Source organism: Aspergillus candidus (genome assembly GCF_002847045.1).
Source record: "Aspergillus candidus strain CBS 102.13 unplaced genomic scaffold BDW47scaffold_7, whole genome shotgun sequence".
NCBI lineage: Eukaryota > Fungi > Ascomycota > Eurotiomycetes > Eurotiales > Aspergillaceae > Aspergillus > Aspergillus candidus.
The window spans coordinates 339,604-353,695 of record NW_020194012.1 but is presented as its reverse complement, the minus strand read 5'-3'; the positions used below and the strand labels follow the sequence as shown (position 1 = coordinate 353,695).

Genomic DNA, 14,092 nt, shown 5'->3' with positions numbered 1-14,092 from the left:
CCTCAGGCCACAGAAATATCGCCCAAAGCGGCTAGCGCGGGAGCCAAACAACAATCACGCTGGATGCCAATCCCGACTAATAATAATCACCCTTCACGTTGATCCCGTTTTTCCCTCCTCTTCCTTCCCATCTCTCGTCTCTCCCCTGACTTTCAATCCCCTTCTCTGCTCCACTCTCCGCCAGACCGGGTGTGTCATCTATCTTTCTGGGTTGATTCCGTCCCATCCATTCCATCCACCGTTTCCGGGCCCCCTATTCTCGTTTGTTTGTTTGTTTATTTATTTCCATTTCCATTACCCCACCATGGGCGAGTCTAGGTTTGTCCCCCGTGATCCCACGATCGGTTGAGATGTCCGGGTTACTGATGGATGAATCAGACAAGAGCTGCTGGCGTGGGTGAACAACCTGCTGCAGCTGAACATCACCAGGATTGAGCAATGCGGAACTGGGTACGTTGGATGTTGGGAAGAGGGGGAGGATATCGATAGGAAGCGGGCTGGAATGTGAGGGTTGGGGGCTAATGATGACCATTACAGTGCTGCGCTCTGCCAGATCTTTGACTCGATTTTCAGTGAGTGATGGTCTATCTATTGTTGGAGATGGGTTTTACTGACTGGTTTGTAGTGGATGTCCCCATGTCTCGAGTCAAGTTCAGCGTGAACACCGAATACGCCTATCTCCAGAACTTCAAGATCCTCCAGAGTACGTCTCTACTGATTTACCTATAAAGACGCCGCTAACTGGATAGATGTGTTCGGACGCCACCAGGTCGACAAGCCCATCCCCGTGGAGTTGCTCTCCAAATGCCGCATGCAGGATAACCTGGAGTTCCTCCAGTGGACCAAGCGATACTGGGACCAGCACTACCCCGGCGGGGACTACGACGCCGTGGGCCGCCGGAAGGGAGCCGGGGCACCGGCCGTCGGAGCGCCCAAGCCTCGCGCGGGCGCGACGTCGGCGAGCAGTGCCCGCCGGGGCATGACCCCGACGGGCGGAGCAGCGCGGCCGCGGGTGGCGGCGGCGGCGGGGCCCAACACGGCGGCGCTGCAGCAGGAGATCGCGACACAGAAGGAGGCGATCACGGGGCTGGAGAAGGAGCGGGACTTTTACTTTGCCAAGCTGCGGGATATCGAGGTGCTGCTGCAGACGGCGATCGAGGCGGATCCGGAGCTGGAGAAGGATGACGACTCGTTCGTCAAGCACATCCAGGGCATCCTTTACTCCACTGAGGAGGGGTTTGAGATTCCGGCCGAGGGTGAAGAGGCTGAGGGGGTGGCTGACGAGCTGGAGACGTTTTGAGCCGGCGTATTGTGTCTGATTGTCGCTATTATCTCATCCAACCAATACCCCCGTTTGCGCCGCGGCTATTATTTTCCCAATTTCCCCTCTTTTCCCCTCTTATCTTTCCCTCCCTACTCTCTGTATTTCCTTTCTCTACCCTGAGGGGAGGTGGGAGTCTAGTCTGAACGATGCTGGATAGAATGGGAGAGTGATCACTGGATGTACAGACAGGGGTGGAATGCGCCGGACGGGTAGCTAGACTTGGAAGTAGCAATCTACTGGGTGACTGTACCTCTACTCGGTACTTGGGTACTTATCAACCTACCTAAAGACTAACTAATGTCCAGAGGGGAAATGAATATAAAGGATGTGGATCCAATGGAATGTGATTACATAAGGTGATGGGTTATTCTTAGACAGCACTAGCCGTATACGGACTAGCGTCCAAGGGATGACGGCTGAGTCAGCCATCGACGCCTGAGGAACAGTGACAGCCCCAAATAGGAACATTCCTGGGAAGTATGACATCTGATACATAGTTACTTGTATATTGAAAAGAAAGACAGCAGAAGTAAAGAAGAGGGACGAAGAAGAAAAGTAAGAATGAGAATCGTAAAGATAAGAAAGACAGTTTGATGAGCATCTGCAGGTCTCAGACTAGTCTCGGTCTGGCCTGATCGATTGGATTGTTTGTCTTTCTTTCTTCCTCCTCTTTTCCCTTCCAGTTCGCTTCCTCCTCCTCCTCTTCTTCTTCTCTTCTCTTTTTCTTCACTTTCTCCCCTCTTTCCATCGCCCCTCTTTTCTTTCTTTCTTTTCTAGTTCTTTTTCTTATTTTTTTTTTTTTCTTCCCGGATCTCGGATCTCGTCTTTCGTTCTCGTTGTCGTTCTCGAGCCTTCCCCTGAACGTCCCACTATCCAGTGTCATAATCCTAATCTAAGACTAACATCTAATTGCCTCGCACCTCCTCAATCCTCTGATCCTCTGATCCTCTGATCCTCCATACGATAACGATTGACCTCGACTTATCCACCGACCTTCACCTCCAACCTTCACCATGGACGATCATCTGAACTAATCCATTCTTCCCCGTCCATACTAGAGGGATCCGAGGGGAGACCGTGGATTGATTTCACCGTCGTTCTTGTACGTCAAGCGCCGTCCTCTCCGGATAATACTCCGGATGATACTCCGCATCATCCTCATCACACTAATAATACTAGTTATGTTGATGTCTTTCGCTTCGATTCGTTCTTGATTGTCGGCTCGCCTCCCGCTGACGTCCACTCCTTGTCCTTTGTCCGGTCCCCTCTTTCAGCCGACTTCGCTTCACTCTTCGTCTTGTTCGCCGTGTCGTGCAGGCAGACACCACACTCTTTGCTCTCCAGACGATGCCCCATCACGCTCCCAATCCGCGTCTATTCCAATTAATGCGGAGGAAACATCGGCGGTTTACCGCGGATGATCACGACCACGATCCGGACGGGCCCTTCGTCATGGCCCCCGCAGGAACCGTCGACCCGACCGACCCGACCTTGCTGGACAGACGCTGGGAGGACCCGGCCACGGTGATGGCTTCTGTGGTTGACTTGGTGGACCGCGCGTCCGCCGCGGGCACCCTCCCTGCCGGCACCCTTCCTGCTGGCACCCTCCCCACCAGCACCGATTTCCCGCCCCAAATTCCGACAGACCTTCCTGAGGAGCCGACGGATTCGCCGACGTGGCCCACCCCGACGATCAGTGTTGATGTCCCGGCGCCTACGCTGTCCGCCTCGGCTTCGTTGTCCCTCGATTCGACCACTTCCCTCCCTCTCTCCGCGCAGACCTCGCGGCCTCTCGTCAGTTCGACCGTCAGTCCGGCATCTTCTAGTATACGACCATCAAGCCTGAACGCCTCCACCGCTACGCCCGCTACATCTCTTCCCACGTCGGCCCCCGTGTCCACCACCACCACCACCACCAATACCGCCTCCCACAACTCATCCTCCACATCATCCACCACCTCCACATCCACCTCGAGCGACGACACCACGACCACCGCGTACGCGACCGAAACCGATGTGACCTACTGGGGCGGCGGGGGCACCGGCACCGCGGGGACGGGGTCGGCCCCGTCGTCTACCGCCCCTCCGTCCGCGGACGCCGGGCCCCCTGATAGCGGCAAGATCGCGGGGGGCGTCGTCGGCGGTGTGGCGGGGGCCATGATGGTGGTGTTCGTACTGCTGATACTGCTGAAGCGGTGGCGCAAGCTCGGTCTGCGGCCTGCAGACGAGGGCATGCTAGGGGAAGCGCCGCGGGAGACGATGCAGACGCGACGGCTGAGTCGGGAGCCGCTGTTCGCAGCAGCGACGCTAGCTCCCACATTCCTACGACCGTGGCGGGCATCGCGGCAGTCCACGATAACAGCGGAGACAACGCTGAGCAGCAGTCCCAGTGAACGGGGCTTCCAAAAGATCTCCGGCCGAAAGATCGAGTCCGTCCTACAGTCCGGCGGAGACGGCTACGACGGGCGATTCGGCCAGCAACAGCCCCCGCATTCCCCAACTTTATCAGAACCGAGCATGGGACTGGGCTCGTCGCCTGTACAGCCAAGGTCACCGATGTCAGCAGGGTCCATATCCCCATCGATACCCCCGCCCTCCATGCCCTTCGGCATGGCCCTGGACACGAGTTATACGAGGGAGGCGGAGGAACCGGGGATAATGGTGCTGCGGCCGTCCCCGGCGCGGACGAGGGCGCTGTGTCCGCGGGATGGGGTCGGACGGAGTCATCCCAGTTTTGATGGAAGCAAGGGGAGTCGATTTACGGAGAGTATTTAGCAGTTAGTTTATACCCTGTTTTATTTTATTTTATTATATAATGTTCATACCTTACTACTACTTACCCCGCACTTATATCCCTTGTGACACGACCAATTTATTTTTAGTACTGGTACGTGGCTACCTCTATCTACCTTTGTGTCTACCTTCGTATCTACCTCTACACAGATACAACAGATATACCAGATACAAAAGAATACAAAACCCATCCATGATCTAACAATCTATCCAACCCCCCAAAAAGGAAAGAAAAAAAGGATTAATGACTCCCCGGTTCCTCATAATCGGCGCCGGCTCCCGCGGCACAGCCTACGCCCAAGCCGTAACAACCTCCACCCCAGGAACCATCCACGCCGTGGCCGAACCCCACACTTTTAAAAGACAGCACCTCGGCCGGTCCTTCATCTGGGGCAACGGGAAGCCAAAACCAGGACAGGAGTTTCAGGATTGGAGGGAGTGGGTTGAGTACGAGACGTTACGGCGGGAGAGGGTTTCTCACGGACAGGCAGGGGGAGGGGGAGGGGGAGAGGGAGAGGGTGGGGAAGATGAGGAGAAAGGGGTAGACGGGGTGTTTGTATGCACACTTGATGAAACGCACGTCGAGATCCTGCTGGGAATAGCCCATTTGGGTGTTCATGTGCTGTGTGAGAAGCCGTTGGGGGTGGATTTGGAGGGGTGTCTCGATGTGTGGAGGGCTTACTCTTCCTCATCCACCACCTCCCCCTCCTCCTCCTCCTCTTCTTCTCCCCCCGAAAAGAAACAGAGAAAGCAAGGTCAAAAACAGATCTTCTCCATCGGGCACGTCCTCCGCTACAGCCCTCATAACCTGCTTCTTCGAAAGTTACTCCTCGACGATAATGTGATCGGGGACGTGGTCTCTCTTGAACACGTCGAGCCGGTCGGATGGTGGCACTTCTCACACTCGTATGTGAGGGGAAACTGGAGGAGGGAGACGAGTGGTGGGATCGGATCGCTGCTGACCAAGTCGTGCCACGATGTTGATTTTGTGATGTGGTTGCTTTCGTATCCTTCTTCTCTTTCTTCCCAAGGGGATGAAGAACAAGGAGAAGGAGAGGGGGAAGAGAGAGGGGATGCAGATATACACTACCCGTCGACAATAACCTCCACAGGGCATCTCTCCCAATTCCACCCCCGCCGCAAACCCGCCACGGCAGGGTCTCACACGAACTGTGTCACCTGCCCCACTGAAAGGGAGTGTCTATACAGCGCCGTCAAGATATACAGAGATATGCACCTTCGACAGGGCAAGACAGAGTGGCCGGTTAACATCGTGTGTCCTGATATCGAGGATTTCACCTCCCTTTCTTCTTCTTCTTCTTCTTCTCAGGAGAAGGATCAAGCGATGGCCAAGGCAGAGAACCGTCTCATGTCAGCCCTCCAAGAAGACTACGATGCCACCACCACCCCAGATGAAGTTATCGCCAGCCGACCCTGGTACGGACGGTGCGTCTACGAAGCCGATAACAACGTCTGCGACGACCAGGTGGTCACGATCTTATGGGATGAATCCCCCCCGTCCCCATCTTCCCCCTCCGCATCTACTCCCAAGAACGTGAAAGGGAGCAAAACAGCAACGATCCACATGGTCGCCCCCACGCAGGCGCAATGCGTCCGCCGCGGCCGCATCTACGGCACAACGGGCGAGCTGACCTACGACTCGTCGACCATATCGTACTTCGATTTCGCCAGCGGGGAGACAACATCCATCGCTGTCCCGCGCCAGTCCGAGGCGGAGGAAAAGGCGCACGGGGGTGGGGATTATGGGCTGGCGAGGGGGTTTGTGGGCGCTGTTGATGCTGTTGTTAGTGGGGGGATGGGGGTGGGGAGGGCGCAGAGGCGGTTTGTGGGGTGCTCGTTGAGGGAGATTATTGTGAGCCATGGGGTGGTTTTTGCGGCCGAGGGGGCGAGGAGGGATAGAGAGGTTGTTGGGTGGGAGGGGTGGTGGAGGGAGCAACTTGGTGGTATGTGATCTTGGGGCGGGGAGGTTGTCCATGGAGGTACTGGGTACGGAGTATGTTGTTTGTTCGGGGTGTCTCGGTTTAGTCTAGGTTATTTATCTTTCTGTGGAGTTGGGAATCTTGCAAGAATGTTATCTGGTGCTGTGCAGGTCATGTTATGGGCTCAAATGGCAAGGTTATGCTATGTAAGGAGAAGGAAGAGGAAGTTAAGTCCGCACATCAGGCTCCTCCCGTCCAACATACTCCCTGAACTTCAACAGCCCCATCGCCAACCGCACATTATCCCCCAGGTACTCCTGCGCACTCAACCCAAACGCGCTCTTATCCGCCTCATACTTCTCGATATACAACCGGATGGTGGCTCCACTGCTGCCCGTCCCGGACAAACGCACCACGATCCGGCTGCCGTCGTCGAACGTCGCGTACAGACCCTGGTTCTTGGTGACGCTCCCGTCCAGATCAGTGTAGGCAAAGTTGCCCACGTCCTTCACGGTCCGCCCCGCCACGGTGCTGCCCACGAACCCCTCCGGCTTCTCGACGTGGGCGGCCAGCTCGGCGATCACGCGGTTGGCGCCTGCGCTGTCGACGTTCTCGTAGTCGTACCGCGTGAAGAACGTCCGGCCGTAGGTCGCCCAGAAGTCTTCCTGGATGGAGGCGATGCTGGGCGTCTTGCCGGGGGTGTCCTGCGCGACGCTGGCGATGATGTTCAGCCACGCGACGATGGCCCACAGCCCGTCCTTCTCGCGGATGTGGTTGCTGCCCGTGCCGAAGCTCTCCTCGCCGCAGATGGACAGCTTCTGGTTGTCGAACAGGTTGCAGAAGAACTTCCACCCCGTGGGCACCTCGTAGCTCTGCAGCCCTTGCGCGGCCGCAACGCGGTCGACCGCCGCGGAGGTGGGCATGGACCGCGCGAGGCCGTAGACGCCCTGGCGCTGGAAGTAGGGGATGCGGCGCGCGTGGTGCGCGATGATGGCGAGCGAGTCGCCGGGCGAGACGAACGTGTTCGCGCCGTAGATCATGTTGCGGTCGCCGTCGCCGTCGCTGGCGGCGCCGAAGTGGACGCCGTCGCGGTTGACGGCCTCGACGAGCTCGTGGGCGTAGACCAGGTTCGGGTCGGGGTGGCCGCCGCCGAAGTCCTCGCTGGGCTGGGCGTTCATGACGCTGTTGGCGGGGAGGCCGAGCTCGTGCACGAAGATGTCGGTGCCGTAGGGGCCGGTCACGCCGTGCATGCCGTCGAAGAGGACCTTGAAGTCGGGGTGGGAGCGCAGGAAGGACTTGATGAGGTCGAAGTCGAAGATGTCTTTCATCATGGCGACGTAGTCGGCGGTGGAGGGGACGACCTCCACCGTGAGGGGGCCGTAGGTCCGCGTGCCGACGGTGGCGATGTCGACCGTGGGGAGCTCGGCATACTTGTATTCGGTGAGCGTCTTGGACGTGTCGTAGATAGCGTTGGTGACCGTCTCCGGGGCGGGAGCACCGTTCGCCAGGTTGTACTTGATGCCAAAGTCGTTCTCGGGGCCGCCCGGGTTGTGGCTGGCGGTCAGGAGGATACCGCCGGTGGCGGAGCGCTTGCGGATGAGGTTGCTGGCGGCCGGGGTGGAGAGGATGCCGTTCTGGCCGACGAGGAGCTTCTGGACGCCATAGGCGGCGCTGATCTTGGCGATTTTCTGGATGACGTCGGTGTTGTAGTAGCGGCCGTCACCGCCGATGACGAGGAAGGCATCTTGGGCGCCTTCGGGGATGGAGAGGAGGATGCTGGTGATGAAGGATTCGGCGTAGTTGGGTAGTTGGAAGGTCTTGACCTTTTTGCGGAGGCCCGAGCTATACAATGATCAATATGTTGAGCTGGTGGATAGGTGGATAGGTGGATAGGAGGGGGGAGGGGATACGTACGTGCCGGGCTTCTGGTCGGTGAAGGGCTGGAGGGAGACGGATTGGATGGACATGGTGATAGATTGGGATATGAGAAGATTCAAATTGAGAAGTTCAAATTGACAAGATGAGAAGAGAAGGGAAAAGGAGAGGGAGGAAAGAAGAGAGAGAAGAGGGAAGAGAGAAGAAGATATCAGGAGAAACAGGAAATGAAGGGGAGCAGAAAGTGGGGTAAAATGGATGGATGGACTCAATAGACCGTCGTCACTCTCTCTCACCTTACTGTTTTGGGTCTTCTCTTCTCTCTCTGTTTACTCTTGATTTACTGAGTAATTTGTCACATTGGGCACCCATCTCTCACCAGTCATATCTTATCATCTGCAGTACAGCATGCAATGCACGACTGCGTGGACAATATTACCCCTCCAATCTGGCCATAACCCATACCCATGCCCATCCCCCCTCCCAAACTCACTCCCCAGGAACAACTATCGCTTGAACAAAACCTCCCTATAAAACCTCGCCTCCTCAATACTCTCCAGTATATCATCCCTCGCCAAATGCACCTCCCTCTTCTCCGGGACCTGCCTTAACAGCTCCTCCCCACCCCACCTCCTAACCCCCTCCTTAAAACTACTCACATCCAGAATCCGGTAATGCAAATGCTCCAGCACCGCCTGATACGGGCCCCTCGCCAGGAACGCCCGGTCGGCGTGCACGCTGTTCCCTGCGAGCACGCCCCGGCGCGGCTCCGGGATGTATTGCTTGATGTAGGAGAGGAGGGCGGAGGCGGCTTGGTCGGGGGTGGTGGTGGAGGCGCGCACGGAGGCGGTGAGGCCGGTGCGGGCGTGGGTGGTGATGCACCATTCGTTCATGGAATTGAGGATTGTGTCGGGGACGTGGATTGTGGTGTCGAAGCCCGGGTGGAGGGGGGTCAGTTGGGCGTCGGTGATGATGCAGCTGATTTGGAGGATGTGGTCGGTAGAGGGGTCGAGGCCGGTCATCTATTTTGATTTTTTGTTATCATGGTGATTTGATGGAGGGTTTCCTGGGATTGTTGCATTGGGGGGGTACCTCGCAGTCGATCCACACCAGGGGATCGGAAGAGGGTGTGAGAGGCATGTTGATGGGATGGTGTCTACGTCGGGTTCACTGGGGGATGTAAATGTCGATGTAGATGGAGGATATGGAGGTGGTGAGGAAAAGATGGAGAAGAAAATAAGGAAAGTGGGGATCTTGGCAGCTACCAGCTACCAGCTACACCCCATAGATATATCTGCACTTGCGTCATTCATTGCTCTATAGATCATCCCGCCCAACCCCAATTCCTCCATCCCAGGATTGCCTTTGTAGTTCTAATCCCGGGACGCGCTCCGAGACGCCGTCCTGCATGTCTGATGTGACCCTGCGAGAAAACCCGACGAAAGAAACAACCAAGGCCAATTCGCACAATCAACAGAAAAAAGAGAAAAAGAAAGAAAAAAAAAATGGAGATAATAAGAGACACATTAACAGGCTAACATCATAGCTCCTCCTCGTCTTCGGCTGCCGGTGCGGGAGCGAGGGTCGGAGGCGGCGCGAGGGTGGGAGGCTGCGCGAGGGCCGGAGGATGCCCGAGAGCTGAAGGATGCGTCGCCGGGGTCGGCCCCCCGATCTGTTCGCCGGCCGTCGTCCCCGCCGGCATCCCACTGGCCGGCTGCGATAATCCGCCCTCGATCCGCCGCCGCAGCGCGTTCTCGTCCGCCTGGGAGACACTGGCCCGCTGTTTCTTCAGCGGACTGCCGACAAAGGCCCCGTCCAGCGTGGTCGCGGTCGGCTTGGGCACCTCGGGCACTGATGGGAGGCCCGTTGCGAGCGGAGGCGGTGTCGTCGTCGACGAATCTGTCGCCGGAGGAGGGTCCGCGGATGCTTGGGGGCTGGCTGCGTCGGTCTTGGGGCTGTTCACGCCTAAGGAGGCTGACGAATGCTGGCGTTTCAACTGGGGGGTTGTTAGTTCGACCAAAAAAATAGAAGATAGAATGGAAAAGGGAAAAGGAAAAGGGAAAAAGGAAGAAGGGACCAACCTTGATCTGTCGCAACCCCTCGGCCAATTCGCCCTGTCGACGGAGATCATCCGGGGACAAATGCCAATCGTCCTCCTTGGCCTCTTCGTCGTCCGCCTTGCCCAAGATCGACTCATCCTCATCATCGTCGCTGTCCATGTCGTCCGCCATGCTGCCCTTCCGGTTCTTACGCCCCGTCGCGGCCTCAGCGTTGTCGCGGAAGTTGAGGAAGCCGACCGTGCCGCCGGGTTTCAACGGGCCCAGGCTGCTGAAGTCAGGCTGCAACGAGCGGCGTTTGGCCGACGCCGGAGTCTCCTGCGGGCGGCCATCTTTCAGGATGCCCATCTTTTGCAATTGGCCTGTTATGATCAGCGATCTATCCATGACTGTATAATAATCAAAATAGACAAATAGAAAGAATACGTACGTCCGCCCCGGTACATAAAGGTAAAGATGGCATACGGCTTATCCGACGCGTCGATCCCCGTGACCGTTTGCGTGCTGATGGACTTGGGGTCGAGCGACTTGGGCTGAGCGAAACTGGTGGTGTGATCGATGTCGGCATCCCCCCCGCCAGATTGGCCGCCCGCCCCCTCGTCGTCGTCATCGTGGGCGTCGAACTGCGGCGAGTACTCCCCGCGCTTGATCTCCCCGGAGGCCAGCACCCGGAAGAGCGCGACCTTGATCTGCCCGGCCGACTCCGGAATCGGGTCGTCGTCCGAGTCGGAGAGAGATAGGTCCTCCTCATCCGAGACCCCCTCGAGGGGCGACCGGGCGTCGTTGCCGTAGCGCAGGACGTCCGGGGCGGAGGGAGACCCGGGCGCGCGGGCGCCGTGCTCCGCTGCCTCGCGCTTCCGCCGGCGCTTCTCCATCTTCTGGCGACGGCGCTCGATCGTGGCAGCGGCGTCCTTGCCCTCGAGGTCGAGCCCGTTGAGCCAGCGCTCGAGGCCGACCTCGCGGAAGAGGAACTCGCGCTCGGCGAGGCCGCCGCCCTCGGAGTCGGGCACGCTGACCCATCGGGAGTTGACCCAGGTCTCCTCCCCGCGGCGCAGCAAGGTAGCCACCTCCTCCTTCTGACGGCCATCAAAGTAGATGTAGGCGGCGACGGTCTCGTTGGGGGAGTTGGTCAGGGCCTGGTAGGGGACGACGGAGCTGGTGTACAGACCGCGCTCGGCGGTGGGGCCGGGGAGGCCGCCGACGACCTTGGGTTTGGGAGTGGGGTTGTCCGGGGTCGGTTTGGGGGCGGAATACGGGACATCCTGGCCGGGATTCAAGAGGGTGATAGAGATGGCGAAGGTGGACTGCTCACGCTTGCCGCCGGCGGCATCGGGGAGCTTGGGCGGGGGGACGGGAATGTAACAGGCGATGCGAGAGGCGCGGGATTGGCGCTGGATGGAATACTCGGGGATTGGGCCGTCGGGAGTGTGTATACTCACGGCCAAACCTTTGAAGCATGGCATGGCGGGAAGAGGGAGGACGGAGGGAGGGGAGGGGCGTCGACAACTCGAGGGTCGGGGGGGGGGGGGTGGAAAGGAATTCAAATCTATCCGCTCACACTGTGAGTCAACCGGTTAGTCGATGGTAGATCCAGAGAAAGAGAAAGGGGGAGAAAAAGGAACACAAACACGGTCGGAGAAGAGGGACAGGAGAGGTATAGAAAGGAGAAGAAAATAAGAAAAGAAGGAGAAGAAGGAAATCGAATGGAATGAAGGAAAAAGAAAAGGGGCTGGGAGGAGGTTGAGGTTGGCAAGTTTGCTGTGTTGTTGAGTTGTTGTGGTGGTGGTGGTGGTGGTTGTAGTGCTGTGTGTGTGTGTGTGTTGTGGAGGCGGTCAGGATGGATGCTTGACTGACCAGTATCAGGAGGAGAATCCAGGAGGACAGGATGAATGGGATAATGGAAGAATGACAACAGTCCTGGAGTCAGGAACAAGGGACGTCACACACAGAGAGACCAAGGACAGGAACCAGGTGGAAATTGTCAATTTGAGGAGATTCTGGGACGGTTCCGGTGGAAATATCAGGTGAACGAGAGGGGAGACAGAAGAGTGGGGGTGGAGAGAGAGAGGTACTAGTGAGGCCCATGGGTATCAGTCAGATGTCAATGACCACAGGATGGATAGACATACCTCAGACCACCGGAGGGAAGGAATTCAAGTGACCAGAAGACCAGCAATCACGAAGGGATGAGCAGAGAATGACGGACTGTCATGACTTTTCCATCCATCCATCTCTCTTTCTCTCATATCAGATCCATTTGCTGCCCCAGGTCCGATGAGTAAGCAGCCGCTCTCTCGTCCCACCATGACGTCCTCATCAAGTCCACCTCTGGTCCCCACATGGAGAGTTGTTCCATGGTCAGATAGATCTGGGGAATAGTTGTGTTTTCCTGTCTAGAGGGCTGTTCGTTCACATGTCCATCAGATGTATGGAGATGACCTGAGCGTCCGTGTCGGCACCGGTTCCTCCTAACGAGATCACGAAAGAGCCAGGGACTCCATCATGTCAGGCCGACCGAGAGAATGGCTTACTATATGTTATCGGTCGCGATCCCGTTAGTCGATAGTGGGTGGGGAGAGGATTGGAGGGCTCAATCGATCACCCAGTCTGTAGGTCCTTAAATTCAATCTGTTCTCGTAGCAACGGTATATACCGTTCTGCGGATCGTGTCGGTCAGGGTTCGGGTCCTTGGCCTCCGAGTCGTATAGATGTTGCGCCACGGTGTTACCGTGGCACTGGTGGAACCGCGCGGGGATCCCCGTTGGATTATGCCTGTCGCCGTTATTTGAGAGCGTTTAGAGACGTTTAGTGGACGTAGAGAGTGTAGAGAGTTTTGGATCGACATGATAAGAGACGCGGGTTGTCCTTCGGGAAGGGGGTCTTCCATCCCGACTGGCATGTCGGGATCTGTCCAGTGGCGAACCGACTCGGCATCGTCTCGGGTTCTGGTGTCGTTGTCATGCTGATCGATCGGTTGGCTGTTATTGATGATATCCGAACAGATTGTGCATATCTCTATCAGGTAGTCTGGTAGACTGTCACCGGACATCATCATGGAAATCTTTGTCGCGATCAATCATCCATGGTCGCCCTCAATGTTGTCTACCGAGGAGTACGATGTCGCAGGACAAGTTTGTCAACATTCTCTGGACTCGGAGACTCATGGAATATCAGGGTTCAAAGCAAGGGATCTTCCGATCGGCGGGGATCTCTCACGATGGGGCCGTGGGGCATCAACTTGCCAGTTGGCCAATAAACGGGGATCGACCGACGATCTGACGCCGGTCTTGGCTTGAGACATTTGAGTTTATAGAGGTTGATTTTCTGTAGATCTGTGATATTGGATGAACTGACCTGGAATTCTACGACCGAGGAAGAGTGTGGACAGGATGTACAAGTATATTGATTATGGCTATCTGCGGCTTGTGGCAGGCCGTCCATATCCAATTCTTTCAGCAGATCTATCTATATTGATTGATGGTGTTATATCGTCCTCGTTCCTGTCCCGTAATTTCTTCTTCATTCTGGCCGTATCTCAATGAAAAGCAGGAAAGATAGAAAGATCGTAGAATTATAGTACACGACAGTCCAGTCCACGAAAGCCTGCGAGAATGACTCATGATAGACGACAAGAAGGTCTGATCATAGCCATCAACGCCACCACTCATCTATTACTCGTACTTGAGATGAGCCCCGCTGCACGTTCAGACTGTGCTGGTCATTTCCATGATGGCCTGATAGAGATTGCCCCGCATTGATTGAATCCGACCACCACATGGAACCCCAAATCGGCATGTGACATGATACTCCTGGTCGACCAGTGTTCGTATAGTATCCAAACCCTGGTCCAGTCAGGTCAGGAGGGGTAAAGAGACAGATGACAGGGGAGGTTCCTGAGTTCCGGTCCAAACACTACATCCAGACCATTCACTGGTCGGTTCAGCGTGGCTAAGCCTCCCAGAGTTTTATTGGTGGCTCCACTTTCATCCTGATCAGTCAACCTGGAGAAAGCTGGGGAGATGGATCCACCTGGCTTGTCTAGGTCAAGGCTAGACTCTCTTTCCTAGTAGAGAGACAAGATGCAGAAGGATGCAGGATTGCAT

At 56.7% G+C, this 14,092-nt stretch overlaps 6 protein-coding genes across 6 annotated transcripts; 2 read left to right on the top strand and 4 right to left on the bottom strand.

Moving 5' to 3' along the window:
• Positions 1 to 109: 109 nt before the first annotated feature.
• BDW47DRAFT_100807 (uncharacterized protein) lies at positions 110 to 938 on the bottom strand. Its single transcript, XM_024811531.1, has 4 exons — positions 750 to 938; positions 626 to 703; positions 538 to 572; positions 110 to 450 (listed from the first exon to the last, which is right to left on the bottom strand). The coding sequence occupies exons 2-4, from the start codon at positions 636 to 638 to the stop codon at positions 295 to 297; spliced, it is 204 nt and encodes a 67-aa protein (XP_024674784.1). The 5' UTR covers positions 639 to 703; positions 750 to 938; the 3' UTR covers positions 110 to 294.
• Positions 939 to 2,388: 1,450 nt separating this feature from the next.
• BDW47DRAFT_82220 (uncharacterized protein) lies at positions 2,389 to 4,366 on the top strand. The gene is made up of 3 exons (XM_024819938.1): positions 2,389 to 2,426; positions 2,599 to 4,211; positions 4,344 to 4,366. The coding sequence occupies exon 2, from the start codon at positions 2,672 to 2,674 to the stop codon at positions 4,097 to 4,099; it is 1,428 nt and encodes a 475-aa protein (XP_024674783.1). The 5' UTR covers positions 2,389 to 2,426; positions 2,599 to 2,671; the 3' UTR covers positions 4,100 to 4,211; positions 4,344 to 4,366.
• On the top strand, positions 4,231 to 6,089 carry BDW47DRAFT_134570 (Gfo/Idh/MocA family protein; the record flags this gene model as incomplete). The annotated part of the gene is made up of 1 exon (XM_024818122.1): positions 4,231 to 6,089. The coding sequence occupies exon 1, from the start codon at positions 4,362 to 4,364 to the stop codon at positions 6,087 to 6,089; it is 1,728 nt and encodes a 575-aa protein (XP_024674782.1). The 5' UTR covers positions 4,231 to 4,361.
• Positions 6,090 to 6,284: 195 nt separating this feature from the next.
• Positions 6,285 to 8,024, bottom strand: pgmA (phosphoglucomutase PGM2; the record flags this gene model as incomplete). Its single annotated transcript, XM_024816023.1, has 2 exons — positions 6,285 to 7,899; positions 7,972 to 8,024. The coding sequence occupies 2 exons, from the start codon at positions 8,022 to 8,024 to the stop codon at positions 6,285 to 6,287; spliced, it is 1,668 nt and encodes a 555-aa protein (XP_024674781.1).
• Positions 8,025 to 8,234: 210 nt separating this feature from the next.
• BDW47DRAFT_100801 (oligoribonuclease) lies at positions 8,235 to 9,248 on the bottom strand. The gene is made up of 2 exons (XM_024811530.1): positions 9,025 to 9,248; positions 8,235 to 8,954 (listed from the first exon to the last, which is right to left on the bottom strand). The coding sequence occupies exons 1-2, from the start codon at positions 9,070 to 9,072 to the stop codon at positions 8,439 to 8,441; spliced, it is 564 nt and encodes a 187-aa protein (XP_024674780.1). The 5' UTR covers positions 9,073 to 9,248; the 3' UTR covers positions 8,235 to 8,438.
• BDW47DRAFT_134565 (uncharacterized protein) lies at positions 9,219 to 11,452 on the bottom strand (the record flags this gene model as incomplete). The annotated part of the gene is made up of 3 exons (XM_024818121.1): positions 9,219 to 9,928; positions 10,014 to 10,351; positions 10,420 to 11,452. The coding sequence occupies 3 exons, from the start codon at positions 11,450 to 11,452 to the stop codon at positions 9,473 to 9,475; spliced, it is 1,827 nt and encodes a 608-aa protein (XP_024674779.1). The 3' UTR covers positions 9,219 to 9,472.
• Between the last annotated feature and the right edge of the window lie 2,640 nt (positions 11,453 to 14,092).